Here is a 22,974-nt window from a genome sequence, read left to right on the forward strand (position 1 = left end):
TTCATGAGGTCTCTCGATCTGGGACGGTCTTGAGCAGTGTTCTGCCAATTGATCCCAGTAATCTTCCGGATGTCTTTTTTGGATACCGTTAGATAATTAAGGCACTGTGAATTGGATCCATTGGTTGGGTTTCATGATCATTTCTTCATCATCATTTGTTTTAGAGTCTAGCCAGTAGATAATTAATTTTTTAATTTTAATTTCACTGCACCTCGGGGGCGATGACCTAGCTGTAAATCCCCTTTAAACAACAAACATCATCATCGACATCAAATTTTCATCCTAAGTGATACATTTGCTGTGGGTCTGTATTTCTCCGACAACATTGTCACAGAACGGTATTTCGAGCTGCAGTGACTATATAAGTTGCTCATAAGTTTCATTTTTCCTTGCCTTGAATATGGGGCTTGTATTTTACTTTTATCTGACATTCATAATGTTTTTTACTAGTTTTTGTGTTGTTCACTAGGATTTCATGCCCCAAGCCATCTACGATGAAAATAGTGATGTGGCAGAAGAGACACTGAGATCGCTTATAAATAGCGCTGCAGTCAGTGATGCTATCACTGTTTATCAGCTGTTAGAAAAGCAGGAGAAACGTGAGTATTGTTATATTATTTGGGAGATGTTTATAACCTTTATTGATTGCCTATATTTACTTTGACTTTTCGCCTGAAGTTTTAAGTGATGCTATCAAAACTCAGGACCTTTTTAGATATGTATCAATTCATGGCCCAAGTTCTTCCAACATTGGGTATTTCATGTCAAGATCTCAAGAGACCATCATCGCCGACTCTGCGGGCATCATCCCCCATCAAATACCATGTTTTGTTAGATATAAATCAAAATGTGTTCACCTTGGATTGTCAATGCTGATTGAGTTTTAGTACATGGTGTCTTGTGCCAAGTAGATGAAAATCTAGTATATTGCTGATTGACTACCTGCATGGGCAAATGACAGTGAATGAGGCGTACTTCTGCAAGCCGCTGGATGATGCCAAGACTGCTTGTCACAACAAACGATGCCAGCAACTGATTCCTCCTGGCAACCTCTTGAACAACCATTTTACGTTCCAGACTTACCTAGTTTTTTTCTTAAACATTTTCAAAGAACTTGAAAATTTATTCCCTTGATAATTTCCCTTGATAATTTATTCTAATCCCTTGCTCCTTGTCATATAAATGAATATTTTCCCCAATTTGTCCTGTTGAATTCTAACTTTATCTTCATACTGTGATCTTTCCTACTTTTAAAAGCTCCACTCAAGCTTGTATAGTAGTACTTATTAGCACTTACTAGTAAGTGAGCCTTTTTACTTTTCTTTTCTTTTCCAGCTGTGTCTCAGGATACAAGGCAGCAGTTGTTGGAGTTGTTATGCTTTTATAACTGTGAAGATTCTCTGCCTGAGGAGTGGATTGAAGAACGATGGTTCCGCCAAGGAACCAGAGGCAATACGAAGAGGAGAAAGACATGGAAGTGAGTATCATTATCATTATATACCGGGCGAGTTGGCCATACGGTTAGAGGCACGCAGCTGTGAGCTTGCATCCGGATTTTTTTTAACAATCTACTTTATGTCGCACCGACATAGATACTGCAGGTCTTATGGCGACATTGGAACAGGAAAGGGCTAGGAATGGGAAGGAAGCGGCCGTGGCCTTAATTAAGGTACAGCCTCATTATTTGCCTGATGTAAATATGGGAAAACATGAAAAACCATCGTCAGGGCTGCCGACAGTGGGGTTCGAACCCACTACCTACTGAATGCAAGCTCACAGCTGCGGCCCCTAACAGTAAAGCCAACTCATTCGTCAAAGCTAAAAGAATGTTCATGCCACTGCAAGTGACAATACATTTAGTTAGCATTCAGTGTCTCACATCCCTTGACAATGTACTGAAATTAGTTTGGAGTGTGATATATTGTTTTTCTGTCAGAGATAATGGACTAGCAGAAGCAATATTCCAGTCTCTAGAACCAAAGGAACCTGCAGCATACTGTGCGCTGATCCAAGGCATGGCAAACTACTGCCAAGTAGATCGAGCCTGGGAACTCTACCAGGAGACTCAGGATAAAGGCATTCCTCTGCTGACAGAAACATACAATTCTCTACTACGGGGCGTGAACTTTCTAAGAGAGAGTGCAGATTTGCAGTGGAAACTCATTCAGGTAGGCTCACCAACTTTTATTTTAATTTAACCAGGTATGTGTGAATTTTCTAAGTACAGTAGAAGTCTGTTATAGCGAAAAATCATAATGGCGAAAAGTTTACTCTCTATAGCGGATTGTTGTTATATCTGATTTTTTATAAAAATTGAGGTAAACCCCATACACATTAAAATCGGTAAAAAATGGCAGTCAGTTTGTTCAAAACTTGTGTTTTCGCAGATGATATCCACACTGTGGCTTACTTGTTTGTTATTTTTCGAAACCCAATACTGTGTGAAGGTGTATGTTTAATTTCAATCTGAAAAAATTATAGTATCACTCCAGAGGCCTCTGTGGCAAATGCTTCAGTTTTCTTATTCGAACACAGTCACCTAACCTAACTTAACCGCGTATGTACTATAAAAACATATCAAGCGCCAGTAGAAAAGTGATGACATTCTCGCTATAAATTTACATGGGAATAGCCTTACCGAAATTTAACCAGATGCGATAAAATACAAGCTAACCTCTGAAATCAGTGATGCGTTCTGCCATATCTTGAGTTTATACCATTCTAACTTAATTGCAGTATTTAGCATTAAATTTAAGCAGCCCGCCTGGTGGCCATGATCGTTAAGGCGCTGAAGTCTAAACGATCTGACACCGTTGTTGGCCGGTTCGAGTCCCGTTGGTCGAAAAAATTTCACCATCAGAATGTTGGCCGGCAGAGTAGGGGAGGTGGTGGTATACAATTTCTAATTACTAGATTGCATGCCAAAAGCTGGATTAAATTCCAAAACCTCTCCGCAGTGCTCATATGGAGTGAGGGCATATGACGCTGTTGATGGTGATCTGTCCGTTGGATGGGGATGTTAAGCCTTGAGCAGACCCCTGCTATTCAACAAGAGTAGGCTGTGTGCCGACACTAGGTTTCACCCTCTTCCTACTATCATATATCACGTCATTCATTTCATGTCATTAACTCCTCTGATGAGGTTGACGCCATAAAAACCCGCCACGACAGATTTATCTCACCTCATACCCGACCCCATTGAGAAACGGAACAAGGGTTGGACAATCAACAAACAACAGCATTAAAATTACGTGATCGTTTACTTAGCCTTTATTTCTAATGAGTTAATAACTGCTGTCGATCACATTATTTACATATTTGTTACAAAACATGTTCTCCTCTTTCATTTCTAATTTTCTGTACAGAACAGCAATCGACGTGTACTAATAATTGACTCTGACATCGCCTTCAAATTCACAACTTAATATTTTTTATTTTCCTCCTTGTCGATGCATTAGTTGCTTAAGGCAACTTATTGGTTAAAAGTGGTACATGTTTCGTATATTATTAACATCTTCAGCCACATAACACAGTTTAGATGAAAAATTCATATTTTGACAAAGAATCAATGATTTGAGAGAAAGTGTCCTTAAAAATGGCATAGACTTCTATGCTAGCATAGAACTTAATACATTATTATACAAAGGGCCGATTGCAGAAACGATGACTAGTTTTAAGTCATAGACTACATCTACCTAAACAATGTCTAATTCGAGCATGATCTTCCATTGCATAAACAATGTTCAGCTGGTATTTAACTAGACGTTGAAAGTTCCAGTATTGGTTGAAAAATGGGAATGGAAGGGTGTTCCATGCAACTCTTTGCTTGTCACAACCAAGCGCCAAATGTTAGTCAGCTGTCATCTTCTTACACATTACTCAAATATGGCTAAGCATGAGCACAACTTGCCCGCAGATAAGAATTCACTTTCAATGGGGGGAAAAAAAAAAAAAAAAAAATAGTCTCATAATCTTATGAACACTAAAGCGACACGTCACAGTACGAGAAGTGTAGCTTTGATTATAGTGTTGTTATGGTGAGTGTAATCAAAATAGCTTCTGCGAAGAGAAGAGGAAACTATTACTGTGTTTTGTACGGGCCATATAGATGTAGCTTGCATTCTAGAGATCATATGTTCGAAATACACCATAGACAGCCTGAAGATTGTTTTCTGTAGTTTCTCCACTTTTACATCAGGCAAATACTGGGACTGTTATTATGGCCACAGCTCTTCCTTCCCAGTTTTTGCCTTTTCCTATCTCATAGTTGTGGAAAACTTACCTGAATTAGCACGACGATTACCTGCAAAAGAACCCACACGCGACCTACTTGTTAGTGTCACTACAGTATTACATGTGCTTATGTGGCAATAAATGTAATAATTAAATTCCTCCTAGTTGATGTATGTTACAGCCCTCTGAAGATTGGGACACTTTATTCTGATATGAATGTAGTTGAAGGGAAATTATTCCAAATATAATAAAATATATTGGTTCCCAAGAATTGTAGTCAAGTTGACAGTTACCAGACTGTCCCTTATGTCGTATGTTTCATGGTACATAATCCTCTGATTGTGATTCACTCCTAAAATTTGAGGTTAAGTGTTCTTGGAAGTGTTTAAACATGGCCGGTTGAACATTGATTTTAGACAGTCTCTTAAGTGATAAAATTAATAATGTCTTTGCAATGCAGCAGCCATACTTAGACATTGTTCAGTTGTAAACATAGTCTAAATACCGTTTCTGCAACAATCGGCCCAAAGTATTTCGTTACAGTTAGAGAAATATTCCAGAAAAAAGTGTGGATTTGTTACTTTTTGGCACTGAATCTCTAAATACTTCCATCTGAAAGGCACAAATTTCACTGCAGTCATGAGTAATGTGACTATCACTAGAGTCTAACCATTGTTGTCTTGCCCTCCTTCTACTTCTCTTACCCTCCATAACCGAATCCATTAATCTCCTAGGTAACCTACCCTCCTCCATTCGCCTCACATGACCCCAACACCAAAGTCGGTTTAATGCTTACAGCTTCATCAGTCAAGTTTATTCCTAACTTAGTCTTTACATCCTCATTCCGAGTACCCTCCTGCCATTGTTTCCTCCTGTTTGTACTAGCGATAATTGTTGATACTTTCATGTCTGTTACTTATGAATAACATATCCTGAGTTCACCCAGCTTTCACTCCCATAAAGCAAACTTGGTCTGAAAAGAGGTCGGTGTATAGATAGTTTCGTGCAGTAGCTGACTTCTTTCTTACAGAATACTGTTGCTCATAATTGCAAGCTTACTGCTTTAGCTTTGATTCAACAGGGAGAATACACATCCTAAATACTTGAAATGATCTGCCTGTTCCAATTTTTATTCCCAACCTGCCGTTCAGTTCTGTTAGGTTTCTTATCTACTGACATCACATAAGTCTTGGAAATGCTAATTTTCATATTATACTCATTGCATCCATTTTCAAGTTCCAAGGTATTAGACTGCAGGCTTTTTGCACTATCTGCCATTAAGACCAAGTCGTCAGCATAGACCAGACTGCTTACTCTATTTTTACCTAACTGAATCCCTCCCTGCCACTTTATACATTTCAGTGGATGAGCCATGTAAACTATGAACAACAAAAGTAAAAGATTACAGCTTTGTCTAATTTTACATTGTTCTGCTTAGAATCTTTTTAATGGGCGCACCACCCCGCCCTTTTTACACACCGCCTGGGTAACATAATCTAGATATGTGCTAGTTACATGATATTAATACTGTATATATTTGAGTCATTGGGTGCTCCAAATTAAATGTAAATACTGCAGAATTGTTTATTTAGATGATAAAATCTTCATTATTGTCAACACAATTGCATCAATAACATCAGAGCTTAAATATTTAACTTGACTATCACGCAGTGTTCTGTGCGAGCGGTCTGGATTAGCTTGGAATCACTTGACCAGTGGTCATGGTAGCAAGTCTCAGTGTTATGTGATTTTTTTTTTTTTTTTTTTTTTTACAATTTGCTTTACGTCGCACCGTCTTATGGTGATGATGGGACAGGAAAGGAGTGGGAAGGAACCAGCCATGGCCTTAATTAAGGTACAACCCCAGCATTTGCCTGGTGTGAAAATGGGAAACCACGGAAAACCATCTTCAGGGCTGCCGACAGTGGGGTTCGAATCTACTATCTCCCGAATACTGGATACCGGCCGCACTTATGCGACTGTAGCTCTCAAGTTCAGTGCGTGATTATGAAGGAGCAGTAGAACATTAGAAATTCAAAATACAGTAAAACCTCGTTAATTCGAAGTCGTTGGGACTAAAAAATCGGACTTCGAATGACGTGATTTCGAATTAAACGCCAATTCGCAATTCAGAAGTACGAACCCTTGCCGCGTTACAAAATATTCTGAGGCCTGTTACTGCATGCATTTAACCTTGATTCACAGTTTATACCTTTCAAATGCCATGAAAAAAGAACTATTTCCAAAATGTATCCAAGAAGGTGCATTTACAGTATTCAAATGATGCACTCGGATATCTCACTGGTAAACATAACTTCACGCAACGAAAGAAAGAAAAAAAACCACGATTCAAAGACGAGGAGAAATCTATGCTCGCTCCCATGTGCAAGTGCTTTATTAATTGGATTACTATACTGTATGCATTTTAGATGCCTTGTATTTACACAGAAAGTACCCGATGCCCTTAAAATCGAACTTTCCTATGACTCTAATCCTTGTACGATTTCCCGTCATGGCACTTCTCTCGTAGGCCTACTTCAGAAATGTAAACACCTGCCGCCTCACGAAGTATTCTAAGACCCATAATACATGCAATCACCTCGATTCACAGTTTAAACCTTTAAAATGCCATGGAAAAAACTATTTCCGAAATGTATCCAACAAGGTGCATTTACAATGTTCAAATAATGCACTTGGATAAATCACTGACAAACATAAGAAAAAAAATCGCACAATTCAAAGACGAGGATAAATTATGCCGGTTCCCCTGTGCAAATGCATTATTTTTTTGGATTTCTTTACTGTTTGCATTTTTATTATAGATGCTTTGTACTGGCATGTAAAGTGCCCGACGCTCTTAAAACATTGTGGCTTATCGAAGTTTTCTATGACGAGGGGATAAAGTATCTCGCTTCCATGTGCATTGCAACACACTACTATGACCCCCATCCCTCACACTGTACGATTTCCCGGCTGGCAATTTCTCCTTTAAAATCATAAGACCGTTTGGGCTCGCATTAAAATAAAGCAATGCAGTTTCACCGGCAATGTCAATATTGTTCGGTGCCTACGAATTTATTATATTTGCCACGATTTTTGGTCAACTGTCGGCATCGCCAGTGTTCGCAGATTCTGTTTTCCCGCACACTGCATGTTGCGTGATATTACGGCGTTCCTTAAAAGGTTGAACACAAAAGAGTTCCGATTTCATTCAACTTAGCAATCGTGAAGCGCACTGTAGACCCACCGAAGTGAGTGTAAGTGCGGAAAGCTAACCTTCCACGTTCCGCAACGCGCGTTCTATTATGACGCGGAGCGGGTAAATTTCGAGTTGAAATTACTCTGTAACATACTAGTGTTTTAAAATGTAAAGGCAGTTTCGAATTAAAAGTCTGAATATCGGTAATGGGGCCGACATTGTACTTCGAATTACGAATTATCCGTATTTCGAATTAAACAATTAAAATAACATGCAAACCTGTATCTTATGTTCCGGGAACGAGAGCTTCTTCGAATTAGGCGGGATTTTGAATTAACCGATTTCGAATAATCGAGGTTCTACTGTACTCTGTTATGTCTTTTTCGTGATAATAACACTAAAATAATTCAATTTTGCATTTAATATTTACCTGTCTGATATTATTGTCAATGACTTGAGGGGAATAATTTGAAATGTTATCATTTTTATTTCTTACATAATATTCCTGCCACCCAGCTGACAAAAATTTCTGGGGAGTACACTTTTTAATATATTAATGTTCTTAGGTAGCTAACATTTTAGTTTACAAAGTTGGCATGCAGATGTGTAAGTGGTGCATTGAAAGGTGAGTAAAAGTATAGTAACAAAGTTCCAGAATAACATTCTTATGTTTTGTGTCCAGGACCTGCTGTCAGCCATTGCAAAGCAAGGCCTGAAACCAAATTTGGGCACCCTGAATGCAGCTTTGGAAGTGATCAGCACAATGAACCAAAGACAAGCCAAACAGTACTCGTTACGAATTCTGGCTGAGTTCAGGAAGATTGGCATTGAACCATCTCTTGCCACTTACTATTACCTTCTCATCACGTTCTGCAAAGAGCGTAAGTATAAGAAAGTCCTGTCTATCCTGTGTGACTTATAGCTTAAAGCAACAACTACTCGTCTCTCTCATTTCCTTTCCATTATATATACATACTCCTGGCCTGTCACAGCAAAAGCTGCAAACAAAGGCTAAAAATGAAACTGATGACAAAGGGAGCACAAGAAAAAGTACCAGAAAATATACTGAACTCAGAAGACCATTTATTTACTTCCATTGTGGCCATACCAGGTGCGTGCATACATTTTTTCGGTTTCACTAAGAGGTGGCAGCAGTGAACAGTATGCAGCATATGAATTTGACACATATGTCAGTTTGTTTGCCTGACGTTAACCTTACAGAGACTTATAACAATAAAAATCTTCCACCTTTTTGATACTTATATTTGCATTTTAGCAAATTAATTAATTACTTATTACTTACAGTACATGTTTTGTTCTTTATAAAACATCTTCAGCTGTTACATAGCTTAGGTGAATCATTAAATGTTTATCTTTTTAAGTACATTATAATCAGGTACCTTGTTCTTCTTAAATACTATTTAAATATGAATTGAATTAAAATGAAATTAAAAGTAATGTGGTGGTTAAATGGGTTAGTGAAATGAGACAGAACGGATATACTTATAGTTAGCCTATTTTAAAAACTATTTCTATTCATTTGAATAGTTGTTGTTAAGGAGTTTCCAGCACTGTTTCACTAAAATATTTTGCTTGTCTTCCAGTAAAAAGGTTTTGATAAAATGTATGACTATTTGACACTGTTCTAAATATTGTTGAGTGTTCACTTCTTTCACTTCCTCTAAGGTGGCTGCTATTTGTTTTTGAACTTGTGTAATGTATCTTAAATTAGATTAATTGCGGAACCTTGGAGCTGATTGCCGTTTGCTATTAATAATAAAGGAGCTTTCCCATATTCTTGCTGTTGTCAAAATCCATTCCTACTGTGACCTTGGAGGAGCTACGTTTGAAGCAGCCTTCCGTCTTGTGTAATCATATGTGTACACACATTTTGACAACAGCAAGAATATGTTCCCATACCTTGGAATGTAGAATATGAACTGTCTTCTTATGGCACTGTGTTTGAACCGGAAGTTCCTAGTTGCATGTTGAGGCTAATGATATTTGTGGTGGAATTTAATGTTACTTCAAGAATTCAGAAGTTTGTGCAACACTTATTTGTGCATTGAATGGTCACACGAGTGCAGGGCCACTACCAAGATAGTAAGAACGTGGGGCGACGCTCCTATATTCAGGGTTATATCGCAAACCAGCTAACTATCATCTGTTCTTTGCTCCAGCAAGCTGGGTGCGTTGTGAATGAGCCTCCTCCAGTTTTTCCTGTCCATCCACAAATATTGTTCATATTTGCAACGCCAGTTTACATCTCTGATTTCAAGCTCCTTGAAAATCTGCTTCTCACAAACATTTTACTTTACAAAGCAAATTTAAATTTGGATCTCAAGATGGAGATATATATGTATTGAACAGGAGGACATATTTAATTTGCTCTTACTCAGCACTTGAAAAAGACCGTCACCAAGCTCTCAATGGAATAACGTGGCTAGACTAAGCAAATGGAAGATCAAAATGTAGGTGCAGTGTTAAGGTTAGCATGCAGCTTGTGCAAGGTCAGTGTGAAGTGTGGTGCTCTGTTGCGACCATAACCATTTGATAACTCTTCTCATTTGGTAGTTCAGTACAAGGTGTGATGCATCGCCGTGGACCATACATAAATTTGATTTTAATCTGCATCTGTGAGATGATGTCCTTAAATATATGTATACATTTCTTCTTTTGTGACATTTGAAGCCATTTCTTCTCAGTTTTGACGCAGTTAATTTATTACTGTTAGGTCCTTCAGTCTGTCAAAACTAATTTTTGAACAAATTTATAAACTGTCTACAAGACAAACAAAAATTGATGTTAACAGAGCTATACACAGTCAACAACAGACAAACTGCAGAAAGTTGATAGAATAATTCTTTGGACAATTAATAAAAAACTCCAGATTGATGGCCAGTGGAGACATTTGCAAATTCGGTACTTTACAAGGAAAGTAATCGATCATTGATACGATGCGAAAACTGAGGGTTGCATTCTTTGGACACATATATTCCACTTAGCAAATACTAGACTCCAGAAACAACTTTTGATTTCTTTTGGAATAGTAAAACAAAAAACACATGGTTTAAAGAAATACAAATAGATTTAGATGAATTGAAAATTACTAATGATCAAATTGAAAATAGAGAAGAGAAACGGATTCTAAATAACAAGTACACAAGACTATTACTAAAAATATTGCAGCGTAAGCAGTATGTTATATCTGCCGCAAGATTATCCAGAATGGAGAAGTTTTGGGAAAGGAAAAAGTTATAATACCAATATAAATGGTCCGTTATTGGACATTATAAATTTTCCAGCTAACTCATTCCAGGTTGCCAGCGTTTCGCCCCCGTGTGCTAGGCTGGGCTCATCAGTTGGTACCTAGCACACCTACCAAGACGCATGGCCAGTGCATACCGTGGAGGCCACTGCGTAGGCTAATTGTAGCCACCAGCAGTGCCAATGCACTATGAGACATTGTCTCACTACTAAAATTGATGCCTGCTTGGCCATCAGATGATACAGATGTTGATTCCCATAGGGGATGTGTAATATTTGTTCCGAATGAGTAAATTTATAATACCAATATAAATGGTCCGTTATTGGACATTATAAATTTTCCAGCTAACTCATTCCAGGTTGCCAGCGTTTCGCCCCCGTGTGCTAGGCTGGGCTCATCAGTTGGTACCTAGCACACCTACCAAGACGCATGGCCAGTGCATACCGTGGAGGCCACTGCGTAGGCTAATTGTAGCCACCAGCAGTGCCAATGCACTATGAGACATTGTCTCACTACTAAAATAGATGCCTGCTTGGCCATCAGATGATACAGATGTTGATTCCCATAGGGGATGTGTAATATTTGTTCCGAATGAGTAAATTTATAATACCAATATAAATGGTCCGTTATTGGACATTATAAATTTTCCAGCTAACTCATTCCAGGTTGCCAGCGTTTCGCCCCCGTGTGCTAGGCTGGGCTCATCAGTTGGTACCTAGCACACCTACCAAGACGCATGGCCAGTGCATACGGTGGAGGCCACTGCGTAGGCTAATTGTAGCCACCAGCAGTGCCAATGCACTATGAGACATTGTCTCACTACTAAAATTGATGCCTGCTTGGCCATCAGATGATACAGATGTTGATTCCCATAGGGGATGTGTAATATTTGTTCCGAATGAGTAAATTTATAATACCAATATAAATGGTCCGTTATTGGACATTATAAATTTTCCAGCTAACTCATTCCAGGTTGCCAGCGTTTCGCCCCCGTGTGCTAGGCTGGGCTCAATTTTAGTAGTGAGACAATGTCTCATAGTGCATTGGCACTGCTGGTGGCTACAATTAGCCTACGCAGTGGCCTCCACGGTATGCACTGGCCATGCGTCTTGGTAGGTGTGCTAGGTACCAACTGATGAGCCCAGCCTAGCACACGGGGGCGAAACGCTGGCAACCTGGAATGAGTTAGCTGGAAAATTTATAATGTCCAATAACGGACCATTTATATTGGTATTATAAATTTACTCATTCGGAACAAATATTACACATCCCCTATGGGAATCAACATCTGTATCATCTGATGGCCAAGCAGGCATCAATTTTAGTAGTGAGACAATGTCTCATAGTGCATTGGCACTGCTGGTGGCTACAATTAGCCTACGCAGTGGCCTCCACGGTATGCACTGGCCATGCGTCTTGGTAGGTGTGCTAGGTACCAACTGATGAGCCCAGCCTAGCACACGGGGGCGAAACGCTGGCAACCTGGAATGAGTTAGCTGGAAAATTTATAATGTCCAATAACGGACCATTTATATTGGTATTATAAATTTACTCATTCGGAACAAATATTACACATCCCCTATGGGAATCAACATCTGTATCATCTGATGGCCAAGCAGGCATCAATTTTAGTAGTGAGACAATGTCTCATAGTGCATTGGCACTGCTGGTGGCTACAATTAGCCTACGCAGTGGCCTCCACGGTATGCACTGGCCATGCGTCTTGGTAGGTGTGCTAGGTACCAACTGATGAGCCCAGCCTAGCACACGGGGGCGAAACGCTGGCAACCTGGAATGAGTTAGCTGGAAAATTTATAATGTCCAATAACGGACCATTTATATTGGTATTATAAATTTACTCATTCGGAACAAATATTACACATCCCCTATGGGAATCAACATCTGTATCATCTGATGGCCAAGCAGGCATCAATTTTAGTAGTGAGACAATGTCTCATAGTGCATTGGCACTGCTGGTGGCTACAATTAGCCTACGCAGTGGCCTCCACGGTATGCACTGGCCATGCGTCTTGGTAGGTGTGCTAGGTACCAACTGATGAGCCCAGCCTAGCACACGGGGGCGAAACGCTGGCAACCTGGAATGAGTTAGCTGGAAAATTTATAATGTCCAATAACGGACCATTTATATTGGTATTATAAATTTACTCATTCGGAACAAATATTACACATCCCCTATGGGAATCAACATCTGTATCATCTGATGGCCAAGCAGGCATCAATTTTAGTAGTGAGACAATGTCTCATAGTGCATTGGCACTGCTGGTGGCTACAATTAGCCTACGCAGTGGCCTCCACGGTATGCACTGGCCATGCGTCTTGGTAGGTGTGCTAGGTACCAACTGATGAGCCCAGCCTAGCACACGGGGGCGAAACGCTGGCAACCTGGAATGAGTTAGCTGGAAAATTTATAATGTCCAATAACGGACCATTTATATTGGTATTATAAATTTACTCATTCGGAACAAATATTACACATCCCCTATGGGAATCAACATCTGTATCATCTGATGGCCAAGCAGGCATCAATTTTAGTAGTGAGACAATGTCTCATAGTGCATTGGCACTGCTGGTGGCTACAATTAGCCTACGCAGTGGCCTCCACGGTATGCACTGGCCATGCGTCTTGGTAGGTGTGCTAGGTACCAACTGATGAGCCCAGCCTAGCACACGGGGGCGAAACGCTGGCAACCTGGAATGAGTTAGCTGGAAAATTTATAATGTCCAATAACGGACCATTTATATTGGTATTATAAATTTACTCATTCGGAACAAATATTACACATCCCCTATGGGAATCAACATCTGTATCATCTGATGGCCAAGCAGGCATCAATTTTAGTAGTGAGACAATGTCTCATAGTGCATTGGCACTGCTGGTGGCTACAATTAGCCTACGCAGTGGCCTCCACGGTATGCACTGGCCATGCGTCTTGGTAGGTGTGCTAGGTACCAACTGATGAGCCCAGCCTAGCACACGGGGGCGAAACGCTGGCAACCTGGAATGAGTTAGCTGGAAAATTTATAATGTCCAATAACGGACCATTTATATTGGTATTATAAATTTACTCATTCGGAACAAATATTACACATCCCCTATGGGAATCAACATCTGTATCAAAGGAAAAAGTTGTCAAGAGTTAAAAGCTGAACTTATTCTTTAATGACTTTGTTGTATAAGGTTTAATTTTGGTGCTCAAATGTCGTCGTAAACAGTGTAAATAAATAAATAAATAAATAAATAAATAAATAAACAAACAAATAACAGAGCTGTATCTAAAAAAAAAAAAAGTTAAATTTAGGTTTTTATAAATTAGTTTCAACTGACTGAAGAACCTTATACATTCCTTGTTTTGAACCCTGTGTTCATGTATCATTTATAACTTTATGTGGAAGCTTCATTTTGTATGATGTGCTTGTTCCAGGAGGACCTGTGAGCAACATCCTCTTAGAAATAATGAACCACATTGATGGCCAACACTTCACGATACAGGATCCCAAGGACACTTTCTTCTTTGTGACCGCGATGGATGTTTGTAGAAATCACCTGCAAGATGTAGATCTTGCGTATCGTGTGGATGCTCTCCTGCATGCAGGGAACAATTACAACCTCATTGGAGACTCGTACAAGGAATCTATTTATTAGTAAGTTATTAATACTCATTGTGATTTGTTTCTTAGGAATAACTGTGTGATAATCGTACCCAATGGCCATGATCGTTAAGTTGTATGATCTGAGACCGTGGTTAGCTGGTTCGAGTCCTATTGGCTGAAAAAAAAAAAATGTTGCCATAAGAATGTTGGCCGTCAGGGTAGGAGAGGTTGTGGTATACAATTTCTAATCACTAAATTTTCCAGCTCCATGGCTAAATGGTTAATGTGCTGGCCTTTGGTCACAGAGGTCCCGGGTTCGATTCCCGGCAGGGTCGGGAATTTTAACCATCATTGGTTAATTTCGCTGGCACGGGGGCTGAGTGTGTGTGTTGTCATCATCATCATCATCATCATCATCACCACCACCACCACCACCACCACCACCACCACCACGACATGCAGGTCGCCTACGGGCGTCAAATCAAAAGACCTGCATCTGGCAAGCCATACTTGTCCTTGGACACTCCTGGCACTAAAAGCCATACACCATTTAATTTTCATTTCATCACTAAATTGCTTACTAAAAGTCTGGATTCAATTCCAAACCTCCCCGCAGTGTTCATATGTGGTGAGGGCATACGACGCTGTTGATGGTGATTTGTCCATCGGATGGGGACATTAACCCAGTTAAGCCTGAAACTTTTCTTTCATAGATTCATATATTTTTTCTCAAAAATGTATTCATTGGAGTCAACTTGTGGAAACTGTACAACCCACCCCGATAATAAATAAAATCAAAAGGCCAGGAACTAGTATAAAATCAAAGTTTCAGCTCTCTTACTGATGTCTCATGAAATGAGCAACACCAATTAAAGTAAAATAAATTTAATAGATCTATTCATAAATAACAGATAACATTATATGAAGTTAAATGAGGAAATGTGTATGTTAAAATTGGCTGATAATTAAAATAATAACTTAAAAATGAGGTACCTCAAATGTTTACTTAAATATACTAATTTCTGACAACCAGTTAATTAATTGTTTAAAATATATCTTGAAGGAAACTGATTACTCCCAAATGGGTTAGAGCACAACATCCAGAACCCCAAAATGATTACTGTTTGATAAGATCAGTAAAGGTAAGATCAGGAAAAATATAAATTCTCAGCTTTTAAGATTCAAGAGTTCAGGTGACAATAAACAAGGGATGAGCTAGCATCAAGAATGACTACAGTAGAACCTCGATAATTCAAAATCGGTTAATTCAAAATCCCGCCTAATTCGAAGAAGCTCTCGTTCCCGGAAACATGAGATACAGTTTTGCATGTTATTTCAATTGTTTAATTCGAAATACGGATAATTCGTAATTCGAAGTACAATGTCGGCCCCATTACCGAAATTCAGACTTTTAATTCAAAACTGCCCTTACATTTTAAAACAATAGTACGTTACAGAGTAATTTCAACTCGAAATTTATCCGCTGCGCGTCATAATAGAACGCGCGTTCCGGAACGTGGAGGGGTAGCTTTCCGCATTTACACTCACTTCGGTGGGTCTACAGTGCGCTTCATGATTGCTAAGTTGAATGAAATCGGAATTCTTTTGTATTCAACTTTTTAAGGAACGCCGTAATATCACGCAACAGGCAGTGTGTGGGAAAACAGAATCCGCGAACACTGGCGATACCAACAGTTGACGAAAAAACGTGGTTCATATAATAAATTCGTACGCACCGAACAATATTTTCATTGCCGGTGAAACTGCATTGCTTTATTTTAATGCGAGCCCAAACGGTCTTATGGTTTTAAAGGAGAAATTGCCAGCCGGGAAATCGTACACGGGTGAGGGATGGGGGTCATGGTAGTGCACATGGATGCGAGATACTTCATCGCCTCGCCATAGGAGAATTCGATGAGCTACAATGTTTTAAGGGCGTCGGGCACTTTCCATGCCAGTACAAAGCATCTAAAAATGTAAACAGTACAGAAATCCAAAAAATAATGCATTTGCACAGGGGAACCGTCATAATTTATCCTCGTCTTTGAATTGTGCGATTTTTTTCTTTCGTTGCGTGAGGTTATGTTTGTCAGTGATTTATCCAAGTGCATTATTTGAACATTGTAAATGTACCTTGTTGGATACATTTCGGAAATCATTTCTTCCATGGCATTTGAAAGGTTTAAACTGTGAATCGAGGTGATTGCATGTATTAATGGGTCTTAGAATACTTTGTGACGCTGCAAGTGTTTACATTTCTGAAGTGCGAGAGAAGTGCCATGGCGGGAAATCGTCCGGGGATAGTCATAGGAAAGTTCGATTTTAAGAGCATCGGTTACTTTCTGTGTAAATAAAAGGGATCTAGAATGCATACTGTATAGTAATCCAATTAATAAAGCTCTTGCACATGGGAGCCAGCATAAATTTCTCCTCGTCTTTGAATCGTTTTTTTTTTCTTTCTTTCTTTCTTTCGATGCGTGAGGTTATGTTTACCAGTGAGATATCCGAGTGCATTATTTGAATTCTGTAATTGCACCTTCTTGGATACATTTAGGAAATAGTTCTTTTTTCATGGCATTTGAAAGGTATAAACTGTGAATCAAGGTTAACTGCATGCTATAACGGGCCTTAGAATATTTTGCAACGCGGCAAGGGTTGGTACTTCTGAATTGCGAATTGACGGTTAATTCGAAATCACGTAATTCGAAGTCCGATTTTTGAGTCCCAACGACTTCGAATTAACGAGGTTTTACTGTATATAGGATTCCACCACGAAGTGGCAAGCTTGAAGAATATATCTTATAGTCATCTGGTAACCATCCTTTAAATCAGTAACATCCGAAGTGTGCCATTATTTTTAAAAACAAGAGGAATGACGACGACAACAACAACAACAACAATAATAACAACAACAAAAATTCATCATCAAATAAATGCCAGTACTCAGCAACAAAACCAGAACAATAGGCAAGGCAGAATATAACGTGCAGTAAGCTAGCCTTAAGGCAGCTAATAATTTTGAGGTTTCGTTTACATTAGAAGAAATTAATGTCACGATATATTATTATTATTATTATTATTATTATTATTATTATTATTATTATTATTATTATTATTATTATTATTATTATTAGGCCTAACCTCTCATATAAAAAGACTTCAGTAGACCTTGAAAAGACTTTAACCAAGAATTAGAATAATAACATAGCTTCTAAATTTTACTAGGAATGATGTTAACAGTAGAAAAGTGTTACTTTTAGCAGTTATTCAGGATTCCGAATCAAATTACTTATGACTGCAAGTATAGTTTACCCGATGATAAAATCGACACAGGAATTAGCTGTACATAAAATTTTGATTTAAAGTATGCCAATAACAATTTTAGATCATTAATTTTAATGTTCCAGAATCAACACTTACTTAGTTAAGCTGAAATACATAATGAAATCAAACTACTACATGGGCATTAAAAAAATAAAAAAAAATCCCCAAATTAAAGAAACCTGGAAAACGAAAATTTCAGCGGCTAATGCAGATGAAAAGGGTTTTTCAACACGAGTCTAGTGTCAGACCTAAGATGAAATGCTGGTTAATAGAGCAAAAGCCTGAAAAGCCAACATCTAATTTTTGATCTGATTTTTGATATGCTCTATTGGTGGAAAAATATCTAATTCCCTCCATGGGAATTTAGAATTACCATTTGGAATTGCTAGGCGGGCATTAATTCCATTGTGGAGTTTTATCTCCCGTATGCAGTTATCAGACTGTGCCACATAAGAGGCTTCTGATAAGTTCACCTGCATACACCCCAGCATCAGTGGGTAGGATCTGACACATCCCACTCTGACGAGTCTAGTGTCAGACCTAAGACGAAATGCTGGTTAATAGAGCAAAAGCCTGAAAAGCCAACATCTAATTTTTGATCTGATTTTTGATATGCTCTATTGGTGGAAAAATATCTAATTCCCTCCATGGGAATTTAGAATTACCATTTGGAATTGCTAGGCGGGCATTAATTCCATTGTGGAGTTTTATCTCCCGTATGCAGTTATCAGACTGTGCCACATAAGAGGCTTCTGATAAGTTCACCTGCATACACCCCAGCATCAGTGGGTAGGATCTGACACATCCCACTCTGACGAGTCTAGTGTCAGACCTAAGACGAAATGCTGTACCTGTAATTCACTAACCAAAGTTTCATCACTCTGATGAGTATATTCATGAAAATATTAGCAAAAAATGTATTGGCTTGCCTTGCTCAGGAGATATGATCTTAGGCTTCGTTGTTACAATAGGTTGCTGCATGGCAGGCTCATCATCACTGTCTCTTTCCGATATTTTATGCGAAGAAATAGCTGATACACATTGCAAATCTGACTTGGAATCTGTTGGTTCATTCTCAGTGTCTTCAAAGTCAGACTCTCATCTTCCAACAAATTTCACTGTACTTCGTCACTAAATTTCCATAATGAAGATGCCATATTTAGATACACACTGTACTAAAAATGTATGTTTGTATGTCCAACCCTTGTCCTGTTTCTCTGCGGGATCAGGTATTAGGTGTGATGAATCTGTTGTGGTGGGTTTTTATGACCGGATGCCCTTCCTGACGTCAACCTCATCAGAGGAGTTAGTGAGATGAAATGAATGATGTGATATGTGATACTAGGAAGGGAGAGGGTGTAACCCAGTGCCAGCACGTAGCCTACTTAGCACCAAGAGGTCTGCTCAAGGCTTAACGTCTCCATCCGACGGACAAATCGCCTTCAACAGCGTCGTATGCCCTCACTACACATGAGCATGGCAGAGAGGTTTGGAATTTAATCCAGGCTTTTGGCACGCTATCTAGTGATTAGGAATTGTATACCACGACCTCCTCTACCCTGCCAGACAACATATTGATGGTGAAAATTTCTTCAACCAACACGACTCGAACTGGCTAGCCTCAGTGTCAGACCGTTTAGACTTCAACGCCTTAATGATCACGGCCTCCAGGCGGGCTATACTAAAAATGTGTATAATCAGTCAAATAACAATGTATATACAGACATTAATAATTCGCACCAAACAGAACGCTATGAAATAAAATGAAATAGAACAGCAAAGCATAGTCCTTCAAGGTTTATTTACAAACACTACAGCAATGGTGCTCGAACATATGATCGGTAAACTACACACATTTATTTCCATGAAATTGCGCCCAAAGATATTGTAAATATGAATGAAACTGAATATACAGCTGCTGTGGACATCAAGAACGACAAAAAGTAGATTGTCACGACGTATGTTGAAGAATTGAAGAAATTACGTGATGAAATACGCACATGTTGAATATTCGACAGTACCACTACAGCAGGGACCTAAGTGTCGAATATTCAACAGTTGCCAGTTCTAGAGTTAACTGGACAGTGCGAAGTGTCCTGCATGACACGTCATGGAACAATCATCTTCTAATGCAGACTGATGCTCTGCATATGTTACATGCTGTGCCTAAATTGAGCTTCTGTATCTCATCAGAAATCTCTTCTCAGCGAGTTACAGGGTATATGAACTTTCATTTCATTGTCAACCTATTCCTGTCCAAAATTATACATACGTGATAATTAATAATAACTGTAATTGTAACAGTAATTAATAATAACTGTAATTGAAACACTTTATGGCTAACACAGGACCAATCCAGTCAGTTATGTAAAGAATTTAGCTATCCTATGCTTACAATAATTTTGACGTTCTGATTGTGCTGCTGTCTACCAACAAAACTGGAATTCGGCTGGGATGGTTCCTATGGCACAGTGGGTCGGGGTTTTTTTTACTGCCAAGCTGAACCCATGAACTTAGGATCATGAGTTGGACACTGTACCTCTGATGCACTGAGACTGCTTTACATATGTGATTAAAACATTTCAAAAAGAGAAATCACTTTTATGTAATTGTTGTTTGTTTGTTTTCTGTTTAGTCGCCACTTCTTTGTATTGCTGTGCTCTACGGAACCCCTAGACGTCTTCATGAAGATGTACAACAAACTGGTTCCTCATATCTACATACCCGAGCCTAGTGTCATGGAGGTAAGTTTTTTCCTCATACGATGATGGTAAAATAAGTTTACTGGATATTGCTCCAGACATCTTCAAGAGTCAGCTCTCTGCAAAGATCCCTAGTGAAAGAAGCTATGTTCCTCCTGTGTACTCATCATCATCATTTCCCAACTCCAGTTTCCCAGGTGTGGTGTACAAGCGCTCGCCATCTCCTTCTGTCTTCATACATCTTCTGATCCAGTACATCCTCCCATTTGTATCCTCTCTCCTCCACATCTGATCTTACAGTCTCTATCCAACGTTTTCTTGGTCTTCCCTGTGGTCTTCTTCCTACGAGATTAAGGTCGAAATATTTTCTGGCAGGTCTTTTCCTGTTCTTTCTCATTATGTGCCTATACCACTGAAGTCTGCGTTTCTTTATGACGCTGATAATAGGAACCTCAATACCAGCTACTTTCCTATTCACTTCATTTCTGATCTTGTCCTTTTTGGTTGTTTGGTTCATGGTTCTAATAAATCTCATTTCAGTTGCTTGGATTCTACTGAAGTCTTTGTTTAGTAGGGTACATGTCTCTAAACCATACGTGAGGATTGGTACGAAGTAAGTGTGGTACATGATTTTTTTCGCTTTCTATGGTATTTTGCAGTCCCAGAGAAGATTTCTGACTTGACTGTAGAAGTTCGATGCTTTCTGTGTCCTACTGAGTATTTCCTGCCTGACAGTGTTGTCTTTCGAGATTGGGCTTCCGAGGTACTTGAAGTGGGAAGCTGATTCGATTTTTTCTCCTTCCAGAAATATATTTGAGCTTGTTCTTTCCCTGTTGATGGTCATTTCCACTGTCTTTGTTTTGCTCATCTTCAGTCCAAAATTTTTGAATATGTTGTTCCCTGTATACTATCTAATCAAAATATATCTGGACATCCCTCTATACACACAAACTAGAGCCTTGCTCTATAACTGATGTTTTTAGTCTGTCCAAATTAGTGCAGTTTAAATCATATTAGAAAATAACTGAGAAACAAAAGATATAATAATAGATTATACCTGAGAAAGATATTATTTAATTGAAAACAGAGCAACACGTTTCATTTTTGAAAGAACATCTCCAGATTCTGTCATGTCAGACTTTCATCATCATCATCATCATCATCATCAAATGTCCCACTCCAGTCGCTTGGGTGTGGTTAACAAGCCTCCTCCACTCCTTTCTGTCCTTCCACTTTTCCTGTTCCATTACTTCTGCCACATCCAATCCAGCTTCTCTAATGTCCTTGAAAATCTGATCCATCCACCTGGTCTTTTTCCCTTAACTTCTCTTTCCAATTCCCTTCTTGCTACTCGTTCCTTTCCCGTTCCTTTTACATGTCCGAACCATCTCAGTCTTGTTTTCTATATCTTCTATACTAATGGTTCTATATTTAGCTCTTCTCCCATGTTAATATTTTTAATTCTATCTCTTCTTGTGGGAGCCTCTGTGGCTCAGGCGGCAGCCCGCCGGCCTCTCACAGCTGAATACCGTGGTTCAGATCCTGGTCACTCCATGTGAGATTTGTGCTGGACAAAGCGGAGGCAGGGCAGGTTTTTCTCAGGGTACTCCAGTTTTCCCTGTCATCTTTCATTCCAGCAACACTCTCCAATAACATTTCATTTGTCAGTCATTTATCATTGCCCCAGAGGAGCGCAACAGGCTTCGGCTGCCGGCACATTTCCTATCCTCGCTGCTAACTGGGTTCTTCATTCATTCCATTCCTCACCTGGTCAAATGACTGGAAACAGGCTGTGGATTTTCATTTTTTTCAATTCTGTCTCTTCTTGTCTTTTTAACTGATATTTTTAAAAATTTCATTTCTGCTGCTTGGATCTTACTATCCTTTTTCATATTAGTTACCAGCATTTCTAGTGCTTATGTTACAATTGGTATGAAATACTACTGTTTATATAATGTTAATTTCGTTCTCTTGGGTACTTTGTCATCCCATAAAAGCTGTCTGATTTGATGATAAAATGTTGTACCTTTACTTAGTCTGTTATTAATTTCAGGGTTGATTTCATTACTTCTATTAATAATGCTACCCAGATATGTAAACTGTTGTACATTCTCTAACCGTTCTCTGTCTATGTTCACTTGGCTTCTCTTTTCCATGGTGCATGACTACAGTTTTCTTTTTACTAATTACCATTCCTAACTCCTTCAGATTTTCATTCCGAATGTCCAGTCTCCTTTGTACTTCATTTTCTCCCTTTCCCCAAATCACCACATCATCTGCAAATACCTAAGCATTCACTTCATCACTACTGATGCTCTGTTTTACACGTTTTATGATTTCATCCATCAATATAGTAAACAATAATGGCGACAGTGCACTTCCTTGCTTGAGACCTTTTTTTTTTGGTATAGAATGTTTGAGAATCACCACTCCCCACTTGTACACTGCTTTTACTCTCATGATACATTTTTATCTTGTTAATTAATGATTTTGGTACATTCCTTTTCAGTACGGATTCCCATACATGTTTTCTCTTAACTGTATCATAAGCTTTTTCCAAATCCAAAAATACGAAGATAATTTCCGTGTTCTTTTCTTAATGTTTTTCCATTATTGTTTGCACTGTAAATATCAAG

The 22,974-nt window shown here is 39.0% G+C and overlaps 1 protein-coding gene across 1 annotated transcript in view; it reads left to right on the forward strand.

The window, feature by feature from the left end:
- LOC136884435 (small ribosomal subunit protein mS39) overlaps positions 1 to 22,974 on the forward strand; it is a 42,027-nt gene that overhangs the window by 11,922 nt on the left and 7,131 nt on the right. The window contains exons 4-9 of the mRNA XM_067156600.2: positions 470 to 599; positions 1,336 to 1,477; positions 1,937 to 2,168; positions 8,115 to 8,313; positions 14,144 to 14,363; positions 20,272 to 20,380. Of these exons, the coding sequence (XP_067012701.1) occupies positions 470 to 599; positions 1,336 to 1,477; positions 1,937 to 2,168; positions 8,115 to 8,313; positions 14,144 to 14,363; positions 20,272 to 20,380 (1,032 nt within the window). The remainder of the gene's footprint in view (positions 1 to 469; positions 600 to 1,335; positions 1,478 to 1,936; positions 2,169 to 8,114; positions 8,314 to 14,143; positions 14,364 to 20,271; positions 20,381 to 22,974) is intronic.

Source organism: Anabrus simplex, chromosome 12 (assembly GCF_040414725.1).
Source record: "Anabrus simplex isolate iqAnaSimp1 chromosome 12, ASM4041472v1, whole genome shotgun sequence".
Classification (NCBI taxonomy): domain Eukaryota; kingdom Metazoa; phylum Arthropoda; class Insecta; order Orthoptera; family Tettigoniidae; genus Anabrus; species Anabrus simplex.